At 41.9% G+C, this 21,630-nt stretch overlaps 1 protein-coding gene across 1 annotated transcript in view; it reads left to right on the plus strand.

Moving 5' to 3' along the window:
- Positions 1-927: 927 nt before the first annotated feature.
- TNFRSF4 (TNF receptor superfamily member 4) overlaps positions 928-21,630 on the plus strand; it is a 94,323-nt gene continuing 73,620 nt past the window's right edge. The window contains exon 1 of the mRNA XM_086921471.1: positions 928-1,237. Coding sequence (XP_086777597.1) covers positions 1,081-1,237 — 157 coding nt within the window. The 5' untranslated portion in view covers positions 928-1,080. The remainder of the gene's footprint in view (positions 1,238-21,630) is intronic.

Below are 21,630 nucleotides of genomic sequence, written 5' to 3' on the forward strand. Positions count from 1 at the left end.
AAATCTGGAGTAACCCAAGGCAACGTAAGCTGCTGCCTTGCGTTCAGGGACGGACTGAGAACCACAACTGGCCCTGGCAAAGTGCTCGGCCGTCCCTCCCTTCCCCTTTCAGGGGGGGGGGAAACGGAGGTGCCGCCGAGCTCTTTGCCGGGGCCGGTTTTTGGCCGAGTTTGGTACAAAGTTTGCAGCAAAAACGGCCCTGTAACAAAAACGGCCCCCAGGGGCCCAAAACCGCCCCCCACCCGTGCGGCCCACCGGGGGATTGCCCGGTGCCCACTACGGCCAGTCCAGCCCTGCTTGCGTTACTCTGACATGGAATTTGTTTCATGGGTGGCGCGTCAGCGTTCCCACGCATCCACCCAATGATTTTAGCATATTCCCAGCCTTACCAACACTGGTGTACCTGGGAATGCGTCAAAATGCTACGGCTTCCAGGAGGAGGCGAAAAGAGGAGAAATATCTTTATTTCTCCTCGTTGTTGCCTCTTTGTAAATGTGCTGCATTCTGCAATCCCACCTGTAACACAGGCACCCTTGCACCATGGCGCAAAGGTACCTGCATCGGCGCTAGGCAGCAGATTGTGCGCCAGCACAGGCAGAGATCAGGGAAGTGCCATACATTGCACACAGCCCAGCTCAGCAAGTCCTCTGGCTGCGTTGTGCTGCGTGAACCTTGATAAATCTACCTGACGTGAACTCGCAGCTCTGTGGGGCCGGGGAGTCAGTAGCATATCAAGAGCCTGAGCGATCTCACCCAGCGCCAATGAGCATATATATTTTTTTAACACAAATACTATATTTCCTTTTATTTAATGACGTGCCAGCGTTCTTCTGGGTCTCACTCTCAAGAACAAAACCGCCTCGTGCGCACTTTAAGAAACTGTCGTCTCGAGCGACGGGGAAGTGCAGGTTGGGGGAAATTCCCTGCTATGTATAAAGCGGCTCGTGCGTGGAACGGCTCCCACTTGGCGCTGGGCTGTGAGTAACTGCCCAGAGCTTGAATGACTAACAGCCCTGCAGAGCGCCTCGACTTCAGACTTCTCTAGGCGCAGTCGACGGCGAGGAGGACGACATTCACGGGATGATGCTCACCTTGGGGGCTAAGGGTTCCTCCCTCCCGGCCTCCCCCCTGCGGCTGTCCTGCCTCCTGCTGCTCCTTTCCCCTGCCGGCTTTGCATTGCAGTGTCTGCCCACACAGCATGAATATGAGAACAAATGCTGCAGCAACTGCCCTCCAGGTGAGCGCTCCCTACTGCCTCCCCCTGCCTCCCACGAGCGTGCGCGAGGCAGAGTAGGTATGGTGCATGTATTTATTTATTTCTGTCGTTATTTTCAGCGTTTCGTAGGTAGCTAACTGTTGCTTCGTGTTCACCGCAGGACTCTAGCTTTCCAGGCAGGGTTTGTGCATGCGAGGAATTAGGTTGAATGACATTTGTCTTCTGTGGTTGGTGGGAACAGGTGTCTCTCAGCCTAGATGGGGAATTGACCTGGTCGGGCAGCCAGCGCTTAGGAGAAAGTTATAGCTAATTATTTAGCACTATAGGAAACAAGGCACTTCCTACTTTCACGGTAAGCGAGAGCAAAGTCAGCCCTTTCATTTTCAGCTCATGCAGCACGCTTCATCTGTAGGCAGACCAGCAGGGCTCTAAGTGGGATGACAAAACGGGGGTGGGGAGGGGGTGGGGGGGGGGGGGGGGTGGGGGGGAATGTCTCTCATAGGGACGTGGCCATTGTATTTAAGAGCGTGGCTTAAAACACTTTAGCTAAAAAACTGTGCTTAGCATAGGGTGCTGCCCAACTGATATTTTGCTGCTTCTATCCATTCATCCAGATACATATATATTTTTTAAACAGAGTTTATTGATTTTTCATTAAGCAGGAACACTGGCTGGGCGTGCTTTGGGGTGAAATCAAACAGTAGTATCACCAATTAGAATATACAACCGTACAATACTTTGCGTATCAAATATTTATTTATTTATTTATGCAATTTGTATAGTTCACAAATACCCGAAGGTGTCTCGGCGCTGAAAAACAGTAAGACAGAGAAGATAAATATATTGTTTACTGGTTAAAAAGCCACGTTTTTACTGACTTCCTAAAGGTAAGGAGAGAGGGGCTAGCCCTAATGTGAAGGGGCTAGCCCCTTCACATAGTTCCATAGTTTCGCTATGGCAACTGAGAAACCATGATGTTTTCTTTGTATGAGGGACAGTTAAAAGGCAAGCTGAGGAGGAACGCAGTAGTCTACTGGGAGTATAACGCCCTAGTGACCTTCTTAGGAACTTGGGTCCTGAATTATTAACTGCTCTGTATGCTATACAGAGAGCTTTGAATTTAATTCGATTCCTAACTGCCAACGAGTGAAGCTGGCGTATTACCAGGGAAATGGATTTAAACTTGGGCGTGCCTGATAGAATACTTGCTGCTGAATTTTGAATTAGCTGCAATTTATTCAGAACTTTTTCCTGGGCATTTAAAAAAAGACCATTACAATAGTCGATCTTAGATAAGATCAAAGTGCACATAAGGGTTTTTCCTGCACTCGGTGGAAGAAAAAGGAGAAGTTTTCTGATCATTTTGAGAGTAAAAAAAGATGAAGACAGCAGAGCATTAGCATGATGTATAAATGAAAGTTTGTCATCAAACATCACTCCCAGATTCCTAACCTTTGTTACAGGAAGTAGGGGAGGTCTTATTTCAGTTGGACACCAAGTTGGGGACCAGCTTGGGAGTAAATTGCCGAAAGTCATTACCTCCGTTTTATTGGAGTTTAGCTTCAGGCAATTGCGAGACATCCAGAAACTGATGTCACGCATTCCTTCTTGAAAATTGACTGCCACTTCTGCTCTATCATTATGGATTGCGAGTACAAGTTGGGTGTCATAGGCATAAGAGGTCAAGCCCATCCCATGGGTTTGACCCATGGGATGGGCTTGACCTCTTATGCCGAACCCTGAGGCACACCACATGGGAGGGAAAAGACCGGAGATAGAAAATCCCCCAGCTTGACGGAATGTGTCCGATTTTCAAGAAAAGAGGTGAGTAAGGATCTGGCCGTTTTTTATTGATGCCTATAGAGGAGACACCATCGATCTAGATGGTATGATCGACTGTGTCAAATGCTGCGGACAGTTCCAGCAGCATGAGGACCGCTGCTCCACCCTTATCCAGAATCATCCTGATGTCGTCCGAAGCCTTAATAAGAGCTGTCTCTGTCCCATGCTCCTTCCTGAACCCAAATTGTGTATCGTCGAGCAGATCATTATTGTCGATTTATTGGGTTAATTGAGTATTTCTGATTTTTTCCTATGATTTTTGATGGGAGAGGGAGACATGCTATAGGTCGGTAATTTTTTGGATCGAACGGATCCGAATTGGATTTCTTAAGTAAAGGTTTATTAATAGCCTTTTTGATGGATAGACCCCAGTGTTAAACATAGAGTTAAAAATGTCACTGAGAGTAGTCGCAATAGGTTCCGAGATTAATTTAAGGATCGAAGGTGGCGAAGGGTCTAAGGGGGAACCGGATTTGATTGAAAGGACAAGTTCGCGTACCTGCTCAGGACAGACCGAGTGAATTCTGAAAACACGTGGGTAGAGGACGTATTAGAGGAGTTTTTGAGTGTTAGCTGGTCTAGATTAGCCTGAGTGGCAAAGTCAGAGTAGATGTGAGTCACTTTGTCCTTAAAGAAATTAGCCAACGAATTGCATAAATCTTGGAAAACTTGAAGCGTGGTACCTATTGGGGGTGTGAAAAGTTTGGTTACCACTTGAAATAGTTCTTTCGGAGAATTTTTGGCCGATTCTATTTGAGTACAGTAGTAGTTACTCTTGTGCAAGGTGATGAAATGTTTGTATTTTATCATTGCCTCTTTGTATAGTGTTTTGGCATTGTTATTATAATCTTTACGCCAATGTCTCTCTAAGTTCCTGCAGTGTTGTCTCTCGAATCTTAGTTCCTCTGAGAACCAGGGTGCGGAACGAACACTTCGATTGGTAGAGATCTTTTTAAATGGTACTGATAGGGAGAAGATATTGTGTAACCAGTCAGAGTAGTTATTCAAAGCTATTTCGGGGTCTTCTGAAGGATTGTAATAGGAAGAGGATACAGAATCTTGCAGATGTTGGACATCAATTTTGTTCCATGCCCGGATCTGTCTGGATGTTCGGCGGCTGTTCCCTCTGGGGTTGATTTTCTTAATCTTAATGGCAAAAATTATTGCAGAGTGATCTGTCCAGATGAGAGAGGTAACTAAATTTAGAGAGATGTTACCATTGTTAGTAAATAGACCATCCAGTGTATGGCCTGCCCTGAGAGTGGGTAAGGTGACCAACTGATGTAAACCTAATGCTAACAAATGAGAGATCAGAGAGGAGGCTTGCGTGTCAGTGGGACATTCCAAATGGAAATTAAAGTCTCCCAGGAAAGTAAACTCTGGTATAACTGCTATTGATTCTAGGAAGGTATGAAGTTCCACAAGGAAATCAGATCGAGATCCTGGAGGTCGGTACAGTAATGTTCCTTTAAAAGATTTAATGTTTGAAAGCGTAAAGGAGAAAGTTAGTGCTTCACATACTGAGAAATTCGGGGTATCGGTTTTAATTGCAAATTTATCCTGGTAGATAATAGCCAAACCTCCACCCTTATTTAACATCCTATCCTGTCTAAATAGACAATAGCCTTCAGGGGTAGCAGCGCAGAAATCACAAGTCAGGACCAGAGGATAGATTCCCCCAGGTTTCAGTTAGGAATAAAAAATCAAAATTGTGATGAGTAAGAAATTTGTGTATTTCAAGCTTGTGCTTGGGTAGGGAGCGGACATTTATAAGCACAAAATAGATAGTATCCGGTTTAGTTAAAGAAGTGTGAGTGCTGAGGAATGAGGGGGCTTTAGTTGGTTCTATATTAAGCCTACATTTAGGGCAGGTAGAGAGTTGTTTATTAAATAGTGCGTCCTCCTTAAAAGGAAGGCAGGGTTGATTATTATTGGTATTATTTATGTCAAGCAACTGAGTACTTGAATAGGTAAGTGATATTTGAGTTGGAGTTATATTTAAACGACCAGGAGAACTGGCCCTGGGCTCGGTCCAGGCGCGGACGGGCGCAGACGGGCTTGCCTTTGGTGCGCTCGCTGCGCGTTTGCGCATTTGCCCGATTTATGGTGCTCGTCCTAATTGGTTGCGGAGCACTAGACCGCTAACCTGATGAAGATAGCCGCTCTGACTGGTCCTGGCAGGAAGTGAAGCACTCTGGAACGACCGGCTAGCCCTGGAGTCTCCCTCCACATCAAACAGTCCGCTAATGACGGGCGGTGGACCGGGGAGACTGCAGGAAGCCTTCACGGGGGTCGGGTAAGGAGTGACCAATATCTTTTTAAGGCGCAAGATAACAAAATAAATCAATGAAGGTCGGCGCAAAGTAGAGTATAACATAGTATTTTTTTCAAAATTACCACTAAAAAGTGAGAGTAAGCACAGCTCAAGTTGCAGTGTGTTCCTGTATTAGTTTGAGAGCACGTTCGCTACTCTAGCCCAATTCGTAGTGCCCGTCCTAGTTGGTTGCAGAGCACTAGACCGCTAACCTGATGTAGAGGGCCGCTAACAGAACTAACAAGACAACATCTAAGACATGCGGTTGCCAATGTCGAGACAGCCCACAACATGACCATCATTACAGTAGTCTAGCATGGTGCACCATAGTCTGTAGGCATCATATCCGCTCCATCCCCCCCACAACTGTTCTGGAGGAATAAATAATTATGAGCGTTTTTACATAGCCCAAGCCATCAGCATAGAAACTATTCCTGTAAAGAGAATAGCAGCACTCATCCAGATATATAACACAGCAAGTAACATGACACCTACAACAAGCCTGGACTATTGGCTTTGTCAATGGTTGTAAGTTGCATAAGATAAATGAGCAACAACTATCACAAAACATTTTTACATGGGGTTGCGCTCACCATTAGGAAGGGCACAACCCTTCCTAATAGTGAGTCGCAATTTATTGCGACTTGCAAAATTGGGTTTTGCGACTTGCTATGATGAAGGGGCGTGCCCTTCCTAATGGCGAGCGCAACCCCATGTACAAGTGTTTTGTGACCATAATTGCGGTCACAAAACACTTGCAAATTACCACCCTCTTCAAGAGGGTGGTAATGGGATCACAAAAGGGAAGGGGTCCCAAAGGGACCCCTTCCCCTTTGCAAATACATAGGAAACTATTTTTTGGGGCAGACAGTGGTCCCAGGGACCACTGCCTGCCCTTAAATAATGAAACAAAAACGTTTATTTTTTCTTTTTTTTAAATGCATCCCGTTTTCCCTTAAGGGAAACGGGCTGCATTTGAATACAAAACTGCTTTATTTAGAAGCACTCCCAGATATGGTGGTCTGCTGAGCTCAGCAGGCCACCATACCTGGGAGGGCCTGCCATTCTCAATGGGGTCACAAATTGTGAGAGGCTCATTAATATTTATGAGCCTCTCAGTTTGCAACCCCATTGGGAATCGCTAACAGAGTGTTACACATTGTTGTACATCCAAAATAGCGCCTCGCAAAATTGCGAGTTGCAAAAGACTCGCAATTTGCGAGGCACTCTTTTGGATGGCATACATCTGGCCCTCAGCCTATGGATTCAAATCCGAATAGGATTTGCTTGATACTCTTCCCAGAATTGGACATCTGGTACTAATAGACCACCACTTGAGAAGAGGTGGCCGGTTCAATGTTGAAGAGTGTACTGGTCAAGAGAGATAGGGACAATGTGACAAACCGCACATGTTTGTTTTGAGAAACAGAATATATAGTGGTCTAGGTCCTAAAGAAGGTGCTCAGCAATCAATCATTCTACCAAAATGTGCACCGACCAACGTTTGAGTTCCCCTGGTAAGACGCAACATTTGAGGAAGACCGAACATAGTGATCTCCATGTTGTGTTGTTGAGAAAATCCTGGGGGCATATGGCTGCTTGTGTGCTTGTGGGCTGTGCGATTGGTATGAATGGGAGATTGTAGAGTTGAGTTTGGTTTGTAGTGACTGAATGTGTTTTATTGATATGATTGAGCAATTATACCGTTTGTTATGTAAAGAATTGTGGCAATGATGTTTTTTACATTGAAAATTGTGAAGAAGAGATGCATTTTTTCTTTACAAAGAATGTAATAGATATACTAATGATACTGTTGGGTCAGTGATTGTTTATGGAATAAAAAATGAGCAGGAAGTAATGCAGATTAGGAGGCAGTGTCTATTGCCATTTAACACCCAAAGACAGCAATAACCAACTGAAGGGTATCTTTCGGCCATCACCTACCCAGCCAGTCTTTAGACAGACCCTCCTTCATCTCTCCTGACCATATCTTCCTCCTCCCCCATCACCCTACCCCCATAACCCTATCTGCTGTAATCATCTCTTCTTTCCTACTCTCTACCTTTGCCCTCTCTTGCCTTGCTTATAGTTCCCATCCTGTTACACATCTGACGTTCTTCTGGGAACATTCCCTCGTCTACTGAGACCTAGCTATCTGACAGATGTCCAATGGAGCTACTTGATAGCTTTAGGGGAGACGGGCTGTGGATTCCCTCCGCGGCCGTCACCTACCCAGTCGGTCATTGGGCAAACTTCCCTTCGTCTCTACTACTGTCGTTTCCCTCTTATTCTCCCTTCTCACTTCCACTTCCCCCTCTCAACTTAATTTGGTGCACCTTCCTTTCTCTTTAAATGTTATGCTTAAACTTGATAAAACGTGTAATTGTTATCATTCTTGTAACATTGTGTAACCTCATGTAAAGCATTCTGATACCTACGGGTCTAGCCAGCGCTATATAAAACTCATTGAATAAATAAATAAATAACTAGTCAACCTTTGTAAAGTGCATTCTATTGCACAGCAACATGTGTTGCCATGTTTTTTTGTGACTTTTCATCTGTTTGAGCTAGAATTTTTTTCAACATTTGTAAGATATGCACAGATAATGAATTATGTGTTAAGTTCGAGAATTTAATAATTATGCGGAAAATGCCACAGCCACAAAATCATATAATTACAATGACCTTTCCTATTGCCAATCTGTGTGTGCCTCACCCATGGGGGGTGGGGGAAGGAATTCAAAAGTCTTGCACAGTGGAACTCTGCCACGAATTTCTCTCTGCAGCAAAGCACTGCTCTTCCCTTTTGTTGATGGAAAGATGTGTGATGGTGTTGGAGCTCTGAAACCTTTCAGTTTGCAGATAGGTGTAATTGCACAGTATATCACCGTGAAACTAGACATCAGTCCCAGATTCCCCGCTTGATCAAATTGTGTGATCCTTAACAATTTATTTAACTGTGGCTCCTTTTTCTTCATCAACACATATGAAAGCACCTTCAAATACATCAGTTCAAGAGTTGTGTTCTATAAACACTTCTCTTGTGTATGGTTTAAGATTATAATTGTGCACTATCCATATTAATAGCCCAAGCCACATAGATGGGCATGACACCTGACACTCCTCTTGATTTATTGATGGAATCATCATGGGGGAGGGAGGGTCAGTTCGTGAATGTTTCTAAGTTTATGTTTAGAAACTATCACTTCCGATAAATGGGACTCAGTGCAGTGTTATCATCTGGTGTACGAAAGTGAACTTCTCCCCATTACAAAGTAATTCACTTTTTTGGAAACTTGAAGTCTTTATCCTATCCAGAAAAAAACAATATCCTGTAAAAAAACAAATACTCTTGGGGAAATAAACTAAGTAAATCTTGTCAAATTTAATCAGGGCTACCTCATTGATGTGCATGGCCTACATTGGTTTTACAATCATTGTTGAAACTTCGTTGTCGAGTAATTGAGAAGTGTTTTTTGATTGTAAAGGACATCATGATAGGGCATAGGCACCTTTTTCAAAGTCAGTTTTTAATTACTGCCTTGTCTGAAACCTGGAGGGACCCACCCCTCTTAGAGCCCTCGCTTTAGAATCATACTGGAGACCTTGGCGTGATGGCTATTACTGTCAGATTATACATTTCTGTGGACATTATTTGTGTAAGCCAGCCAGCCAGCCCTATTCATCGTCCTTCTATTTTGGTTAATGCCCATGTTCTGCCAGTAGAGGAAGCAAACACCGCTCTCAAGTCTGTTTGTATCTGTTGCTATTGCTGGGCTCATTCACTTAAGGGCTGTTTGGTCTGAGTCATTAGGGTGTGACCTGCACCTCTTGCAGGGCCTTTTTAGAGAACCAGCATGGCTATAATCCCTAAATATATGAGTGTGTAAGAAGGTACGGTGTCTTAGGGGGTATTTGAGGGGAACAACCACACCACAGTGCCAATGGAAGGAGAAGTACATAAATACATTCATTTTTTTTATTTTTATCAGACCTATCAACATTTTACAAGTTCAAATAATAGAAATAAATCATAATCATGCCAATAAATCTGTGAATTGTACAATCAAACTGTACATGCCCATTGTTGCTTTAAGACATTTACCAACATATATAAGTTCTTTTCCTCAGAGTAAAGTATATTTAATCAGTCAGTCAAGCGAATTAAGACTTTTTCCTCGACTTCAGTGAAATAACAGTCTTTTACTTGCAGTGTAGGGTACTCTTTCTTAGGTTGCTTGTTTAGACCTTTTTATCATTCATGTACTAACAGTCGCATGGCCAGGTCCTTTCCAGTTTTGAAGAATTGATTTGTTTGCCTACCATGACTGTTTTCTGTTGGCCTAGTTTTTCTAGCAATCTCCTTGTTTGAGGTGTAGATAAATCGGTAAAAAGTATCACATTTTGTTTTAAACGTACAGACTCTCTGAGTATCAACAACAACTTTCTTTTGAATCTTTTCCAAAACAGATCTGCCTTGAGAGGGCCTAGCAGCATGTGTTTTAAAATAAACTTCTTTTATAAAATTTGCAGGATTCATCTGTAATATGCAGTTTTTATTCTTTCATTTTTTTGAGCTTTCCAGTACAGTTTCAAACAGGTTTTTTGTTGTGGCAATCGACTGGATAAACCAGATGTAGAACTGGAAATCTTTAAAGTATGTGCTTCCAGTTCCCCCTTCCAGGCAAGCCTACATATGCAACAGTTTCCATATTGTTTTGCTCAATTTTATTGAACATAGATGATGTTGTGCAAACATTTCTCAAGCAATATTATGGTTGGGGTTACGCTATGGCATTTTGCTTGTAAGTCTTTCATTCAGGTTCTTCAATGCAGTTTCCCACTTCCTCTTATTTTAGGTTCTCATATTCTTCTGCTCTGTATTCCTTTAGAGCCTATTTGCCATGTATGTGACTCTGATTCTTCTTGTTTGTATTCCCCTCTCAGTTCTATATAGACCAGGATTGTGTGCATATTTGCCATGTGTCTGTCTTGATTTATTGCTTTTATATTAACATTTCCCAATGAATTAATTTGTGAATAATTGTTATTTCATGATTGTTCCAAAACGGGATTGGCTCTAATTGTATCAGCACGTATTCATGTCTATAGCTTATATTGTAGAATACTTTTCTAGTTATCATTAAACATGATGGATTGTTGTTTTTCATAACAGGAAGTTTTCCTAATATAATTCTTCTCAACGGGGAGCTCTCAATTAATTGTTGTTCAGTTTATATCCAGGTAGGCACTTCTGTTTCTCTTATTTATTTGTTGAACATTTGATTATTTTGGCATAGAATAAAGCATCCATAGCAATGTCTGATAGTAGGCAAGCCACATAACACACTCGTTATCAGCATTTGCCATTGTCATAGCGAAATACGTTTTTTACGTGAGATGCATGGGTCTGGTTACCACACCAGCATATCATCTATGTTAAATAAGGGCCTTTATTTCAGTATCTTCGTATTTTAATTCCTCTTATTTCTTGCCTGTTTTTTAATAACATTTTTAATGTTTTTAAAGTTATGGCAAAACCAGTGGGGATAGAGGGCATCCTTCTTTGGTGCCTTTCTATACTTTAAATGTGTTTAATGTTTAACCATTTACTTTAACTTATACTACCAAGCTTGAGTATACGGAAGTAAAGCCAATGATAAATTGTTCTACAAATCTTATTCTTGAGGAAAGCCAGAAGGAAGAGCCAGTTTAGGTTTTCCAAAGTTTTTTTGATTTCAGTGGATATTACAATGGCTTCTTTCCTCCTTTTTTCTACCTGAAAGTAGTCCGGGGTTGTTATGCGCATATCTTTTCTTTATGAAATCCACTTGATTTTAATGTATTAACATCTTGATCATGTCTTCTAGTCCTACTGCCCAAAACTTTGTTAATAATTTCATTTCTAGACTCATCAAGTTGTAAATTGCCCTGTTCTTCCTAAATAACTGAGGGGGTTGTCCATCTTTTCAAAGGATATTGTAAGGAATCCTTTAATTCCTTTGGGAAATTAACAATTTATTATATGGCAGTTGTATGCATAAAGTGGTAATTTATTTTCAATAACTTGAAGAATATAACTAATAATCCATAAAGACTGGGGATTTTTATGTACTGGAATTAGAGATCATATAATCTAATGTATTATATAATATATATATGGGATAACGCCCATTGTCATTCTTTATAAGTATATTGCATGTCATGGAGGGGTTCTGGGACCACATAGAGAAAGGGTACCAAAGGCAGGGTTCCTTTTACAGGTTATGGAATATTGAGGTGACGTATGATATACTCAAAATGTATGGTAGAGGATATTTTATTCCTTTAATACATGGTCACACCACCAGCTTTCCCAAAAAAGACGTAGATCCCTGGCGTCTTGATCTTTCAGATGATAGAGGTAAAATTGTTGGAGCCATGAAGGTAGTATTGAATGTTGTGGACAGGTCTGGTAAGACGGAAAAGCATAAGCTCCACTGGCTAGGATGCATAGTGTATCATCATTTATTTTCTCCGTGCTGCTAAAGCCTGATCGAAGCTTGTCTAGTAGATCATTCTTCTAAATATGTTGATGAAGTTGAGAGGCTACCCAATTGTCTATGGCTTTAGTTTTTGACGGGAGAGATGTTACTGTGTGAAAGTTGTTTGTAGCTTTAGAACTTATTTTTAGTAGAGGTGTCACTTCATCTAGCTCCAAGCAGTCAAGTAAAATAAAATGGTTCAGTAATGAGTTTATATTTTTCACCCAGTATGGGACTAGCAAGGAACGTTGATGTTGATTCTTAAAATCATGAACATTTGACACAGCCTAGACAGTGTTGGATTTCAGAAAATGTTATGAACCCATTTTCTAATCGCAAGCATCTATGTTGTGCTTATTCGGCATATCCCACTAATCAAGAGCAAGAAATCGGAAAGTAGATTTTCAATATTTCAATTTTTTTTGTGAACAGGATCATTAAAAAAATGTACATAACACTTGCACATTGGACCATTACTTTTTCCTTAACATTTCATGAATGGCTGAGGGTAAATGGAGCAACTCAACAAAAGGCACTCAAAAGTGCCTTTCGTTAGTAGTTTGACTTTCACAAATAACGCTCCACATGGCGTTCCCAGTCAAAAGGCTATTGGGGGATCTACCTATAACTTTGCTTTCTATTACCAGTGAGTGTATCACACTGTTAATTTTTGAAGTTTGATCCACATTGGTCAAGGTGGAAAGTAGACACATGTGCCAGATGAGGATGGCAAAGAGGCGGAAAGTAGCTACTCTATGAATCACTCCATAGGACTACCTCCAAAGCCAGCATTTTGGTGCCCAAACCTCCCCAGTGACCATGGTTCCTCTGCACCTGCTTATGATGGCCTGAGAAATGTCCATTCGGGCAAGACCTTGATGATGTCTCCACCATGCTTGTGGCTCATTATGCAGCACAACCATTCCTGAAATGTAGTATCTTGATTTCTGACAAGTGGACACATTATCCACTAGTTTTTTGAGGGTCGACCTGAGAATATTCATATCACATGAGTACAAAGGGAGCACTCACCAACTAGGATATTGGATACAGTCATGGTCTTGCTGGAGAAAAGCTAGGAACTTGCAGGCTCTTGTCAGAAGGCCCAAGACTTCCCCTATCCTAATGAAGTGCTGAACCTGTCTTTTCACAATGCTGCACTAGCTTTTCCAAGCTTCTCCACATACCTACCAAGTGAGACCACACAGGTAAATCAGCCCTCTGTGAGCAAACATCATTGTTTCACCAAGGCAGCAGCCTTCACTCCAAGATGCACACTAGGCCACACATTCCAAAATCCACAGCCATCCCAATAACCTCCTGTTACTTTAAGTAGGACATGTTGGAAGTAGGCCAAAGGCATGAATAGAGATGTGTGCACTTATGGAACAAATCTCCCATCATCTCCCAGCAGTCTACAGCCAAACTACAGTTCTGGTTCCCCCTGACTGGGACATCTCCTCATATCACTTCTAGTCAAGAAACAAAAGAATATTATAATCGATGCTAGAGCTGAGAATCATAAAAGTGGATTTTTTATCTTATGTTATATAATTGGGCGCACATAGTTGAGCATTTTTCTGTTGGCCATTAGTCCTTACGGAAGTGCAGAGATCTGAATCGCTGGTTCATGAAGTTCATCCTGAAATACACTCAGGACAGTGTATAATTAACAAGCTGGCACCTAAAGCCTATATAGAACCATTAAAAATTAAATGAATTCCTGTTGGAAACATGAAAAAAATGCAGAATGATAAAATGGGTTCACAGCTTTGCTAATCTTTTCATACCAGATCCCATTGAACTCATCAAGTTCCAGCATTAGTAAAACAAAGTGCACAAGCAGGCCCGGCCCGTGCAGGGCGTTATACCAGGGCGGTGACGTCAGGAGGGAGAGGGGCAGGGTGGGGGGTTTTAAAATGCGGGATATGGACCATTACAGGTAAGTAATGAAAAAAATGAATAAAACAAATTTTGTTGCCTACACTGCATCACATTTGGCGATGCAGCGTAGGCAACGAAATTCGTTTTTTTTTTTTCGTTACTTACCTGTAATGGTCCATATCCTGCATTTTAAAAACCCCCACCCTGCCCCTCCCCCGCCTGACATCACTGCCCCGGTATAACGCCCTGCACGGCCCGGGCCTGTGCACAAGACTCAAAAATATCCAAACCATGGTACCCAAATGAGTTCAACAGAAACAATGGAAGGGTGACAACACCTCAAAAACCACCGGGATGTACCAGAGAGTTCAATAACACTGAATAAACCCAGAACACCAAGGCAAGAGTATAAAAAGTTAATACTAACTGTTAAGGCTTACTACATCAGAAACCAGGAATCATAGGATGCAAATCACCCATAAACTGCATTCAGATTGAGGTCTCACATGCCAAATATATTGAAAATGGGACTGTAACAACTACATCTACAGCCATCCTTCAAGAAGTCTTTCGTCAAGTGGTGTACGAAAAAGCGACATTTCATATGGACAGTGTGTAACCAGTTATTTCAGGTATACCCCACAATCTCAGCTTTATATCTCTGATGAATTCTCCATGGACTAGAAAAGCTAGTGAAAGAACCATAGTGGAAGGACCCATTAAATTTACCATGTCTCTCCATTTCTAATACAATTACTTTGGCTATCCTCTTAAAGCAAGAATTGACTATTTATGAAAATCAATAGGAGGAGCAAATCTTCTAAAAACTTTGAAAGCAGCACGAACAAGAGCTGTGAATTCAAGTATTTTCCTGCTTGGCTTCTAGAATGCCCACTGACCTTTTAGAAGACACTATGCTTTCCATATCCTTTGAAGATTTCAGTTTAAAGTGTGTGCCAATGGTTAGAAGTTGTGGCAGCTACAATCATTTTTGGTAACAAAAGTGCTGGCAAGTGCTGCATGTGTGTGTGTGTGTATATATATATTTCAAAACAATACCCTTTCAGGGTTAGAGTGCCGCATAAATTATGCAAAAAAGAAGCAGAGAACTCTGGTTAGTTCCCAAGTTTAGATGTAGAGCAGCTCTGAATCTGCTCACCTTAAAAGTCTATTTTATAGAAAAAAAAATAAGTATAAGATTAGCACATTGCCATCCACGCTGAGATTGAAATGGACAAAGTCTTTTGCCATTTCTACAGCAAACGTTTTAAGCATAGGATTGGCAAAGTACATACACACTAAGCTGTAAAATGACAAAAGCCTTGTACTACTCCAGACACAGTATTACAGGTTTCGATTGATTAAAATACCATTCAAGCTAACCTGGAATGAATAAAAGCAATTCCTGACTAGTGTTTCACTATCATTGTAGCTCTTCAGAGAGGTCTAGCTTAGTCCAGATACAAGGGAGCACCCAGTATTAGTCAAAACAATACCCTTTCAGAGTTAGAGTGCTGCATAAGTAATGCAAAAATACTGTTGGTTCTATATTTAATTTAAATAATGTTGACATACCTTTGGATATGAATTGCCAAAGTGGTTTTAGACCTAAATCTAGCTTCCTCCCAACCCTACCACATGACACAATTGATGTGTTTGAAAAAGGTGTCTTAAAAGAGCTGAAAAAGCTTAGACACAGTTAGAACAACTACACTTACAACCTGTTGAGGGCTCACTACAGAGCACTCAAAGACCCACAGGGACATCCTCAGCTAGCTATCAAACAATCAGATAAGGGGGGTCATATAGTAATTCAATAGAAAGAGAAATAGATGTTGGAGGACTATCGACAAGTCAGTGATAACTCCTGTTATGAAGTGACTGCTAAAGCCACGTTTCACCAGGCCAACCTGACATTTTATGATAAGCTTATAGAATGACAATCAACATTACTTATAGAGTGGAAGGATTACCAGTATTTAAAATGTACCCACACAAAAATCCCCATCTTTTATTTCTTACCTAAACTGCACGAGGATCCTTTCAATACCCCGGAAGACCTATTGTGCCTTCCGTGGTATGCTTGTTAGAAAATACCTCCCACTATGTGGATTAATTTGTGGCAACCCTTCAGTCCTATGTTAAAGACACATAAGATTTCAGGAGAACTTCTTCCTAATGAGTCTTGACGTCAACAGCCTTTACACTTGTATTCCCCATGATCTGAGATTGCAGGCTTGTGAGGGCTCGATCATTATCATATTTTTATTTTTTACATGAAGTAAGATTGTATTATTGCATGGTCAAGGGTTTACATTGACAGAGACAGCTGAAGTTTTGGTCGTGGAAATCCTCTCATTCTGCCCCCTCTACATAAGGTGGAAGGAGAACTGGGAGTTTGGTGGGGCAGATGGACCGACAGTTTCCAGCAGTTTACTAGGGGAGTGCCAAATTCAGATAATTTCAATTTGCATACTTGTGCAAAATTATGTAAAATTATACAAACGACAAACACTGAATTTAGCATTATTTTTTAACACAAAATCCACTCGCATGTCCATTTTGCATGAGAGGTCACAATTTGCATTAACGCATATATTTCTAAAACGCACAAGACATGAAGATTAGCCACTCAAGTTCTGCTCATTTGTGTTGTTCACAGACCCTCACAATAGGATTTTTCCCATATAAACAGTAAATTATGCAACCTGGTATAATGGCGTAATTCCGGGCATTTCTCAAAAAAAGAGTAACACGAAAAGTCAGAAATAATGTAAGTTTACAGTGGTGTAAAACGTTTTTGCCCGGCCCTCAAGTTACACACTCCACCAGAGTGTAAATTACCCCGTAGGTTTCACAGACATTTAATTCAATATCCCCATTTCTCACCTAAGCATGATGAAGCACCCTACCACCTACCGTCTCTGCATTATGCTGTATGTCTTCTGGTTTCTTTTTGTTCTCGTTTTAAACACGAAGGAAGACATTTTATACGGAGGTTGTACTTTTAAAATACAGAAAATAATATTTAGACTACCAGTGAAAATATCCCCAATGAAAACATGGTATAAACATTACGTATATTACCTTTGTGAATCACAGCTTGACATTCACAGTTTATGCCAGATTACAGGTTATAATCACTTTATAGGGGAAATACACTGTTTGCCACTTGGAAGGCGAATTTGGTGAGGTTTTATCTCATGGCACGGATTGAACCAGATAAGTTCTGGTTATATGGGCTTGCTTTTCACTGCTACACCTGAAAAAACACTTAGGAAAGTAAAAAAGTAATGGGTGGGAAGCCTGGAATTAATCTCACTCACTGGTAGTTACTGAGGTCGCCTCTCAATCTAACCGTTGTTCTTATTCCCACTGTGGCACTCCTTACAGAAACCAGCCATCAGTCTTGGTCCTGCACCAATATGAACAGTCCAGCCCAAACAGCTAGACCTAGTAGCCTCAAGATAGCCCAAATCGACCTCAGACTAGTTTCACTCATTTCGGCCTCATCAGCGGGGTGCAACTTTAGTCCAAATGGCACCATGAGAACAGGACTCATGTCCGGGCATACCCGTCAAACCTAGGATATCTCATTAATAAAAACCAATCAAGCATTGGTAAAGCAAATAGGTCTCGCCAATGGGAGCGCTTCTGGCTTTGCCCATATAGTTAAGCCATGTTGCACACCAGCATGGCTAAAACGTAGTAAAGTTAAGGAGAGTTGCGTGGATTGTCATAAAGTGGAGTAGAGTGGAATGTTATGGACGAGCGTGGAGTGGTGTAGAATAGAACTGAGTGGAGCGGAGTGGTTTAGAGTGGTGTGCAGTATTGTAGAGGGAGTAGAGTGTCATAGAGTGGAGTTGAGTAGATCATCAGAGTGGAGTAGAATGTCGTACAGTGGAGTAGCGTAGAGTGTTGTGGGGTGGTTTAGAGCAGAATGGAGTGGCATAAAGGATGTTGCATAGAGTGTTATAGAGTGGAGTGTCAGAGTGGAGTAGTGTAGGAGATTGGAATGGCATAGAGTGGAGTAGAGTGTTGTGTTGGAGCGACAAATGGCATAAAGTGTCATATAGTGGAGTGGCATTGAGTGGAATGGCATAGAGTGGAGTGGAGTAGTGTGTCGTAGATTAGAGTGGAGTAAAGTGGCATACAAATGGCATATAGGGAGTTGTGTAGAGTGTCACAGAATGGAGTAGTGTTGCAGAGTGGCATAGAGTGGAGTAGAATGGCATAGAGTGGCATTGGAATCCAGTTTAATGGAGTAGAGCATCATAGAGTGGAGAATCGTAGAGTGGAGTGTCATACAGTGCAGCAGAGTGGCCCAGAGTGAAGAGAGGTAAAGTACATGGTGCAGAGTAGATACAATACATTTAATTGCACAATTACTTAAAATCATTGCAATTCCTACAAAAAGATATTGATTTTTTTTTATTCTCTGTTAGAAAGAGTTTGTGTCTGGCATGGCTAAAATTCATAGCGATCTTCTGCAGGAAGAATACATTTTATTGCAGACATGCATTTTGCAAAAGGCGGCCATCTGAACAGAGTCACCCTTCATGCACTCCTCTAGGTCCTCTTGGCATGTACGCACATTGAGGATGCGCCAAATTGGAAGCAGCCCAAAAATTTGCAAGGGGCGCAGGGTCCTACAAATGCATATAACGTGAGTTAAAGTTTCTTCTCCATTGCTGCAAAAACTGCATTAAGGGGCGTATCTTTCTTATACCCCTGACCATACTTATACACCATCAGGGGGATTAGGCCAAAATGTAGACTCATTAAATGATCCGCCATGATATTTCATTATCATGGCGGATAATAAATAATGTGGTAGGGTTTCATGATGATCGTAGCGTTTTGACGCCCAACTGCCATGGGAAAGATTTTTCACAGCTAGTGGATTGGCGTAGAGTGCAGTGGTTTTAAGTAAAGTGGTGTAGAGTGCATTCACGTAGAGTGCAATGACCCCAAGTAGAGTGGCGTAGAGTGGTGCAGAGTAGATTGTCGCGGCGTAGAGTGCAGTGGCTTAGAGTGGTGTGGTGCAGGGTAGAGTGCAGAGGTGTAGACTAGAGTGGCGTAGAGTAGAGTGGTATAGAGTGCAGTGGTGCAGAATAGATCACAGTGGCATGATTCAGAATGTAGTGGCAGAGAGCGTAGTGGCATGGAGTTCATTGGTGTTGAGTGCAGTAGAGTGCTGTAAAGTTGAGTGGTGCAGAGTAGGGAGCAGTGGCGCAGAGTAGAGTTGCAAAGAGTAAAGTGGCACAGAGTACAGTGGTGCAGAGTACAGGGGTGCAGAGTAGAGTGGTGCAGTGAGCAGTGGCATAGACCACTGTGGTGCAGAGTAGAGTAGAGTGGCATAGAGTGCAATGGTGTACAGTGGCAGACAGTGCAGTCTTGCAGAGTGCAGTGTTGTAGAGTATTGTGGCGCAGAGTGCAGTGGAGTATATTAGGTTGTTTCTGAGTAGAGCGGTCGGATGCATGGTGGGACACAGTGGTGTACAATAGAGTGGCATAGATTGCAGAGTAGATTCGATTGGCATATAGTGCTTTGGCATAGGGTGGAGTGGTACATAGTAGAGTGCATTGGCATAGAGTGCAGTGGCATAGAGAGCAGTGATGTAGAGTTGAGTAGAGTGGCATAGAGTTAAGCGGCACAGAGTGGAGTCATGTAGTGTGCAGTGGCAACGTGTACAGTGGTGCATAGTAGAGCAGTGTGAGGTACAGGGCATTGACATAGAGTAGAGTGGTGTAGAGTACAGGCGTAGACTGGAGTGGTACAGAGTAGAGTGCATCGATGCAGTGTGGAGTGGAGTGGCATAGTGTGGAGAGGTGCGGAACAGACTGCAGTGGTGTGGAGTGGTGCAGAGTAGAGTGGAGAGGTGTAAAGTGAAGTACACATGGTGTGGTAGCCTACTGCCATTACAGACAACACATGTTCAATTGAAATGACCATTACATTGCACAGACATAGTTTTACAGTTGAAAGTATACTGAGCCCAAGCAATATATGTGGACATTTTCATCACCAAGTGAATTGATTTGTTTTGGTTGTATTAAAATATTTGTTTCCACCACACTTCAGAAGTACCAACAATGTGCTTCATTTGTGTTTTTCTAATTATGAAATATCTGCATAGTTCGTTTACAGACATTTGTATTTTGTTGTGTGCTAGAAAACAAAATAACATTGTACAGCCTTCCTCGACCACACACCCCCACAGCAAGCATGATTGTCACATAAACCCTCTTATTGGGAAGTAAGAGAAAGAAAAGCGACATCAAGCACCCTGGAACACAGAGCCTGGCATTTGACCTCTGTTTTGGAATGCCCAGCAAATGTGACAAGGTAAGAATGAGATTTAAAGGCCTGTTTACAGTAATCGAGCACTGGTAGAAGAATACAATAAATAGGATTTGGGCAATGGAACGGATGAATTCAAGCTGTGCGGCCTACAACAAATAGAGCCAGACAATAGAAAGCAAGCAAATGCGAGTTAAAAACCGCAAAGCCAATGGTAAGCAATGGACAGAATGCATTTCCAAGGAAGCTTTCCAAATGTCCCCAAAATTGATAGGTGGAATGATTGAATTGACCCCTGCCATTGGTAGTTTCTTGGTGCCAAATTCTAGTCCCTGGTTCTTTAGCCCACTATGCCATTCTACAGAGCGGTCCGCGAAATACAAATCAGTCTTGGCACTGCTCCAATTGGACCAAGTGGTCTGATTGTTTTTGTTGGACTTTGCAGATCATGCATACAAATACAGATTAATTCATGCCCCTCGCCCACACTCAACAATGGTAATAAATACCATATTGCACTATGTGCTTATACATGTGTTCTGCTATGAGTATTTATGTAGCAGACTTTATCATTTGTAAAGTATCACAGCACTATCAAAGTCAGGACACTCTTTTCAAGGCGTGCTGGTGTTTTCACTGATTAGCTGTTCTTGGTTGTATTCAGGTAGTGAATATTGATTTGTCGAATGTAACTCGTAATAACGTTTTGTATTAGACCGTATCTTAAACCTATATCTGATCCTGTCAGGGAGCTCTGCAATGTGCCGGGGTGCATGTGCCGAAGAATTCTGCTGAATATTTCATTCCACTGGGATGATCAGTGTTCCAGTGTACGCCCTGAATAGACTGTATTTTTATTAGTAGCAAATTCTAAGTGTATTTGAATGTTACTTTAAAACGTGCATTGTTGTGAGGCAAATTTTTTGGGTAGTTTGAGGATATTCATTGGGCATGTTGCAACTGTTGCATGTATTCGAGAAGGTCTGGCTAGCGTGCACTGATGGGTGATTGTGATTTCTTGCTTCACATTGAATGCTATTGGTAGAATTATAATATCTAACTGTAAGGAATATCTCTGCAGGACTGCATGCATGTGAGATGTTGTAGGTAACATATTCTGTAGCAAGAGGGCTGTCAAGCCGGAGAAATTCAAACACTGCACACATTCATAGATTACAACGCGAGCACTGGAGCACTTAGTTTAGAGATACGCACTAAAGATGTTTGTTAATTCAATAAACATTAAAAATGACAATTATCTGCAGCCCAAGCCATTCTTATGGCTTTGAGGGCCTGGAATAGTCTGAATTGGGACACTTGTAGGAGTGTGATGGTTAACAGTTGTGTTGGTTCTATCATTGGCAACACTGGCAGAAGCAATGGGTGATGCAATGCACAGTGGCTTCCTGACAAAGACCCTGGCACTTCTGTTTTCTAAAAAAAAATTGGTTATGAGGATCCCCGTTTACATAAAAGTCTGGTTTGCCTCGTGAAGCTGCATCTTCAATGGTGTACTCATATTTTTTTGTTTTGAAGTTTCCAGTGG

The sequence above is a fragment of the Lissotriton vulgaris genome, chromosome 5 (genome assembly GCF_964263255.1).
Source record: "Lissotriton vulgaris chromosome 5, aLisVul1.2, whole genome shotgun sequence".
NCBI classification, from domain to species: domain Eukaryota; kingdom Metazoa; phylum Chordata; class Amphibia; order Caudata; family Salamandridae; genus Lissotriton; species Lissotriton vulgaris.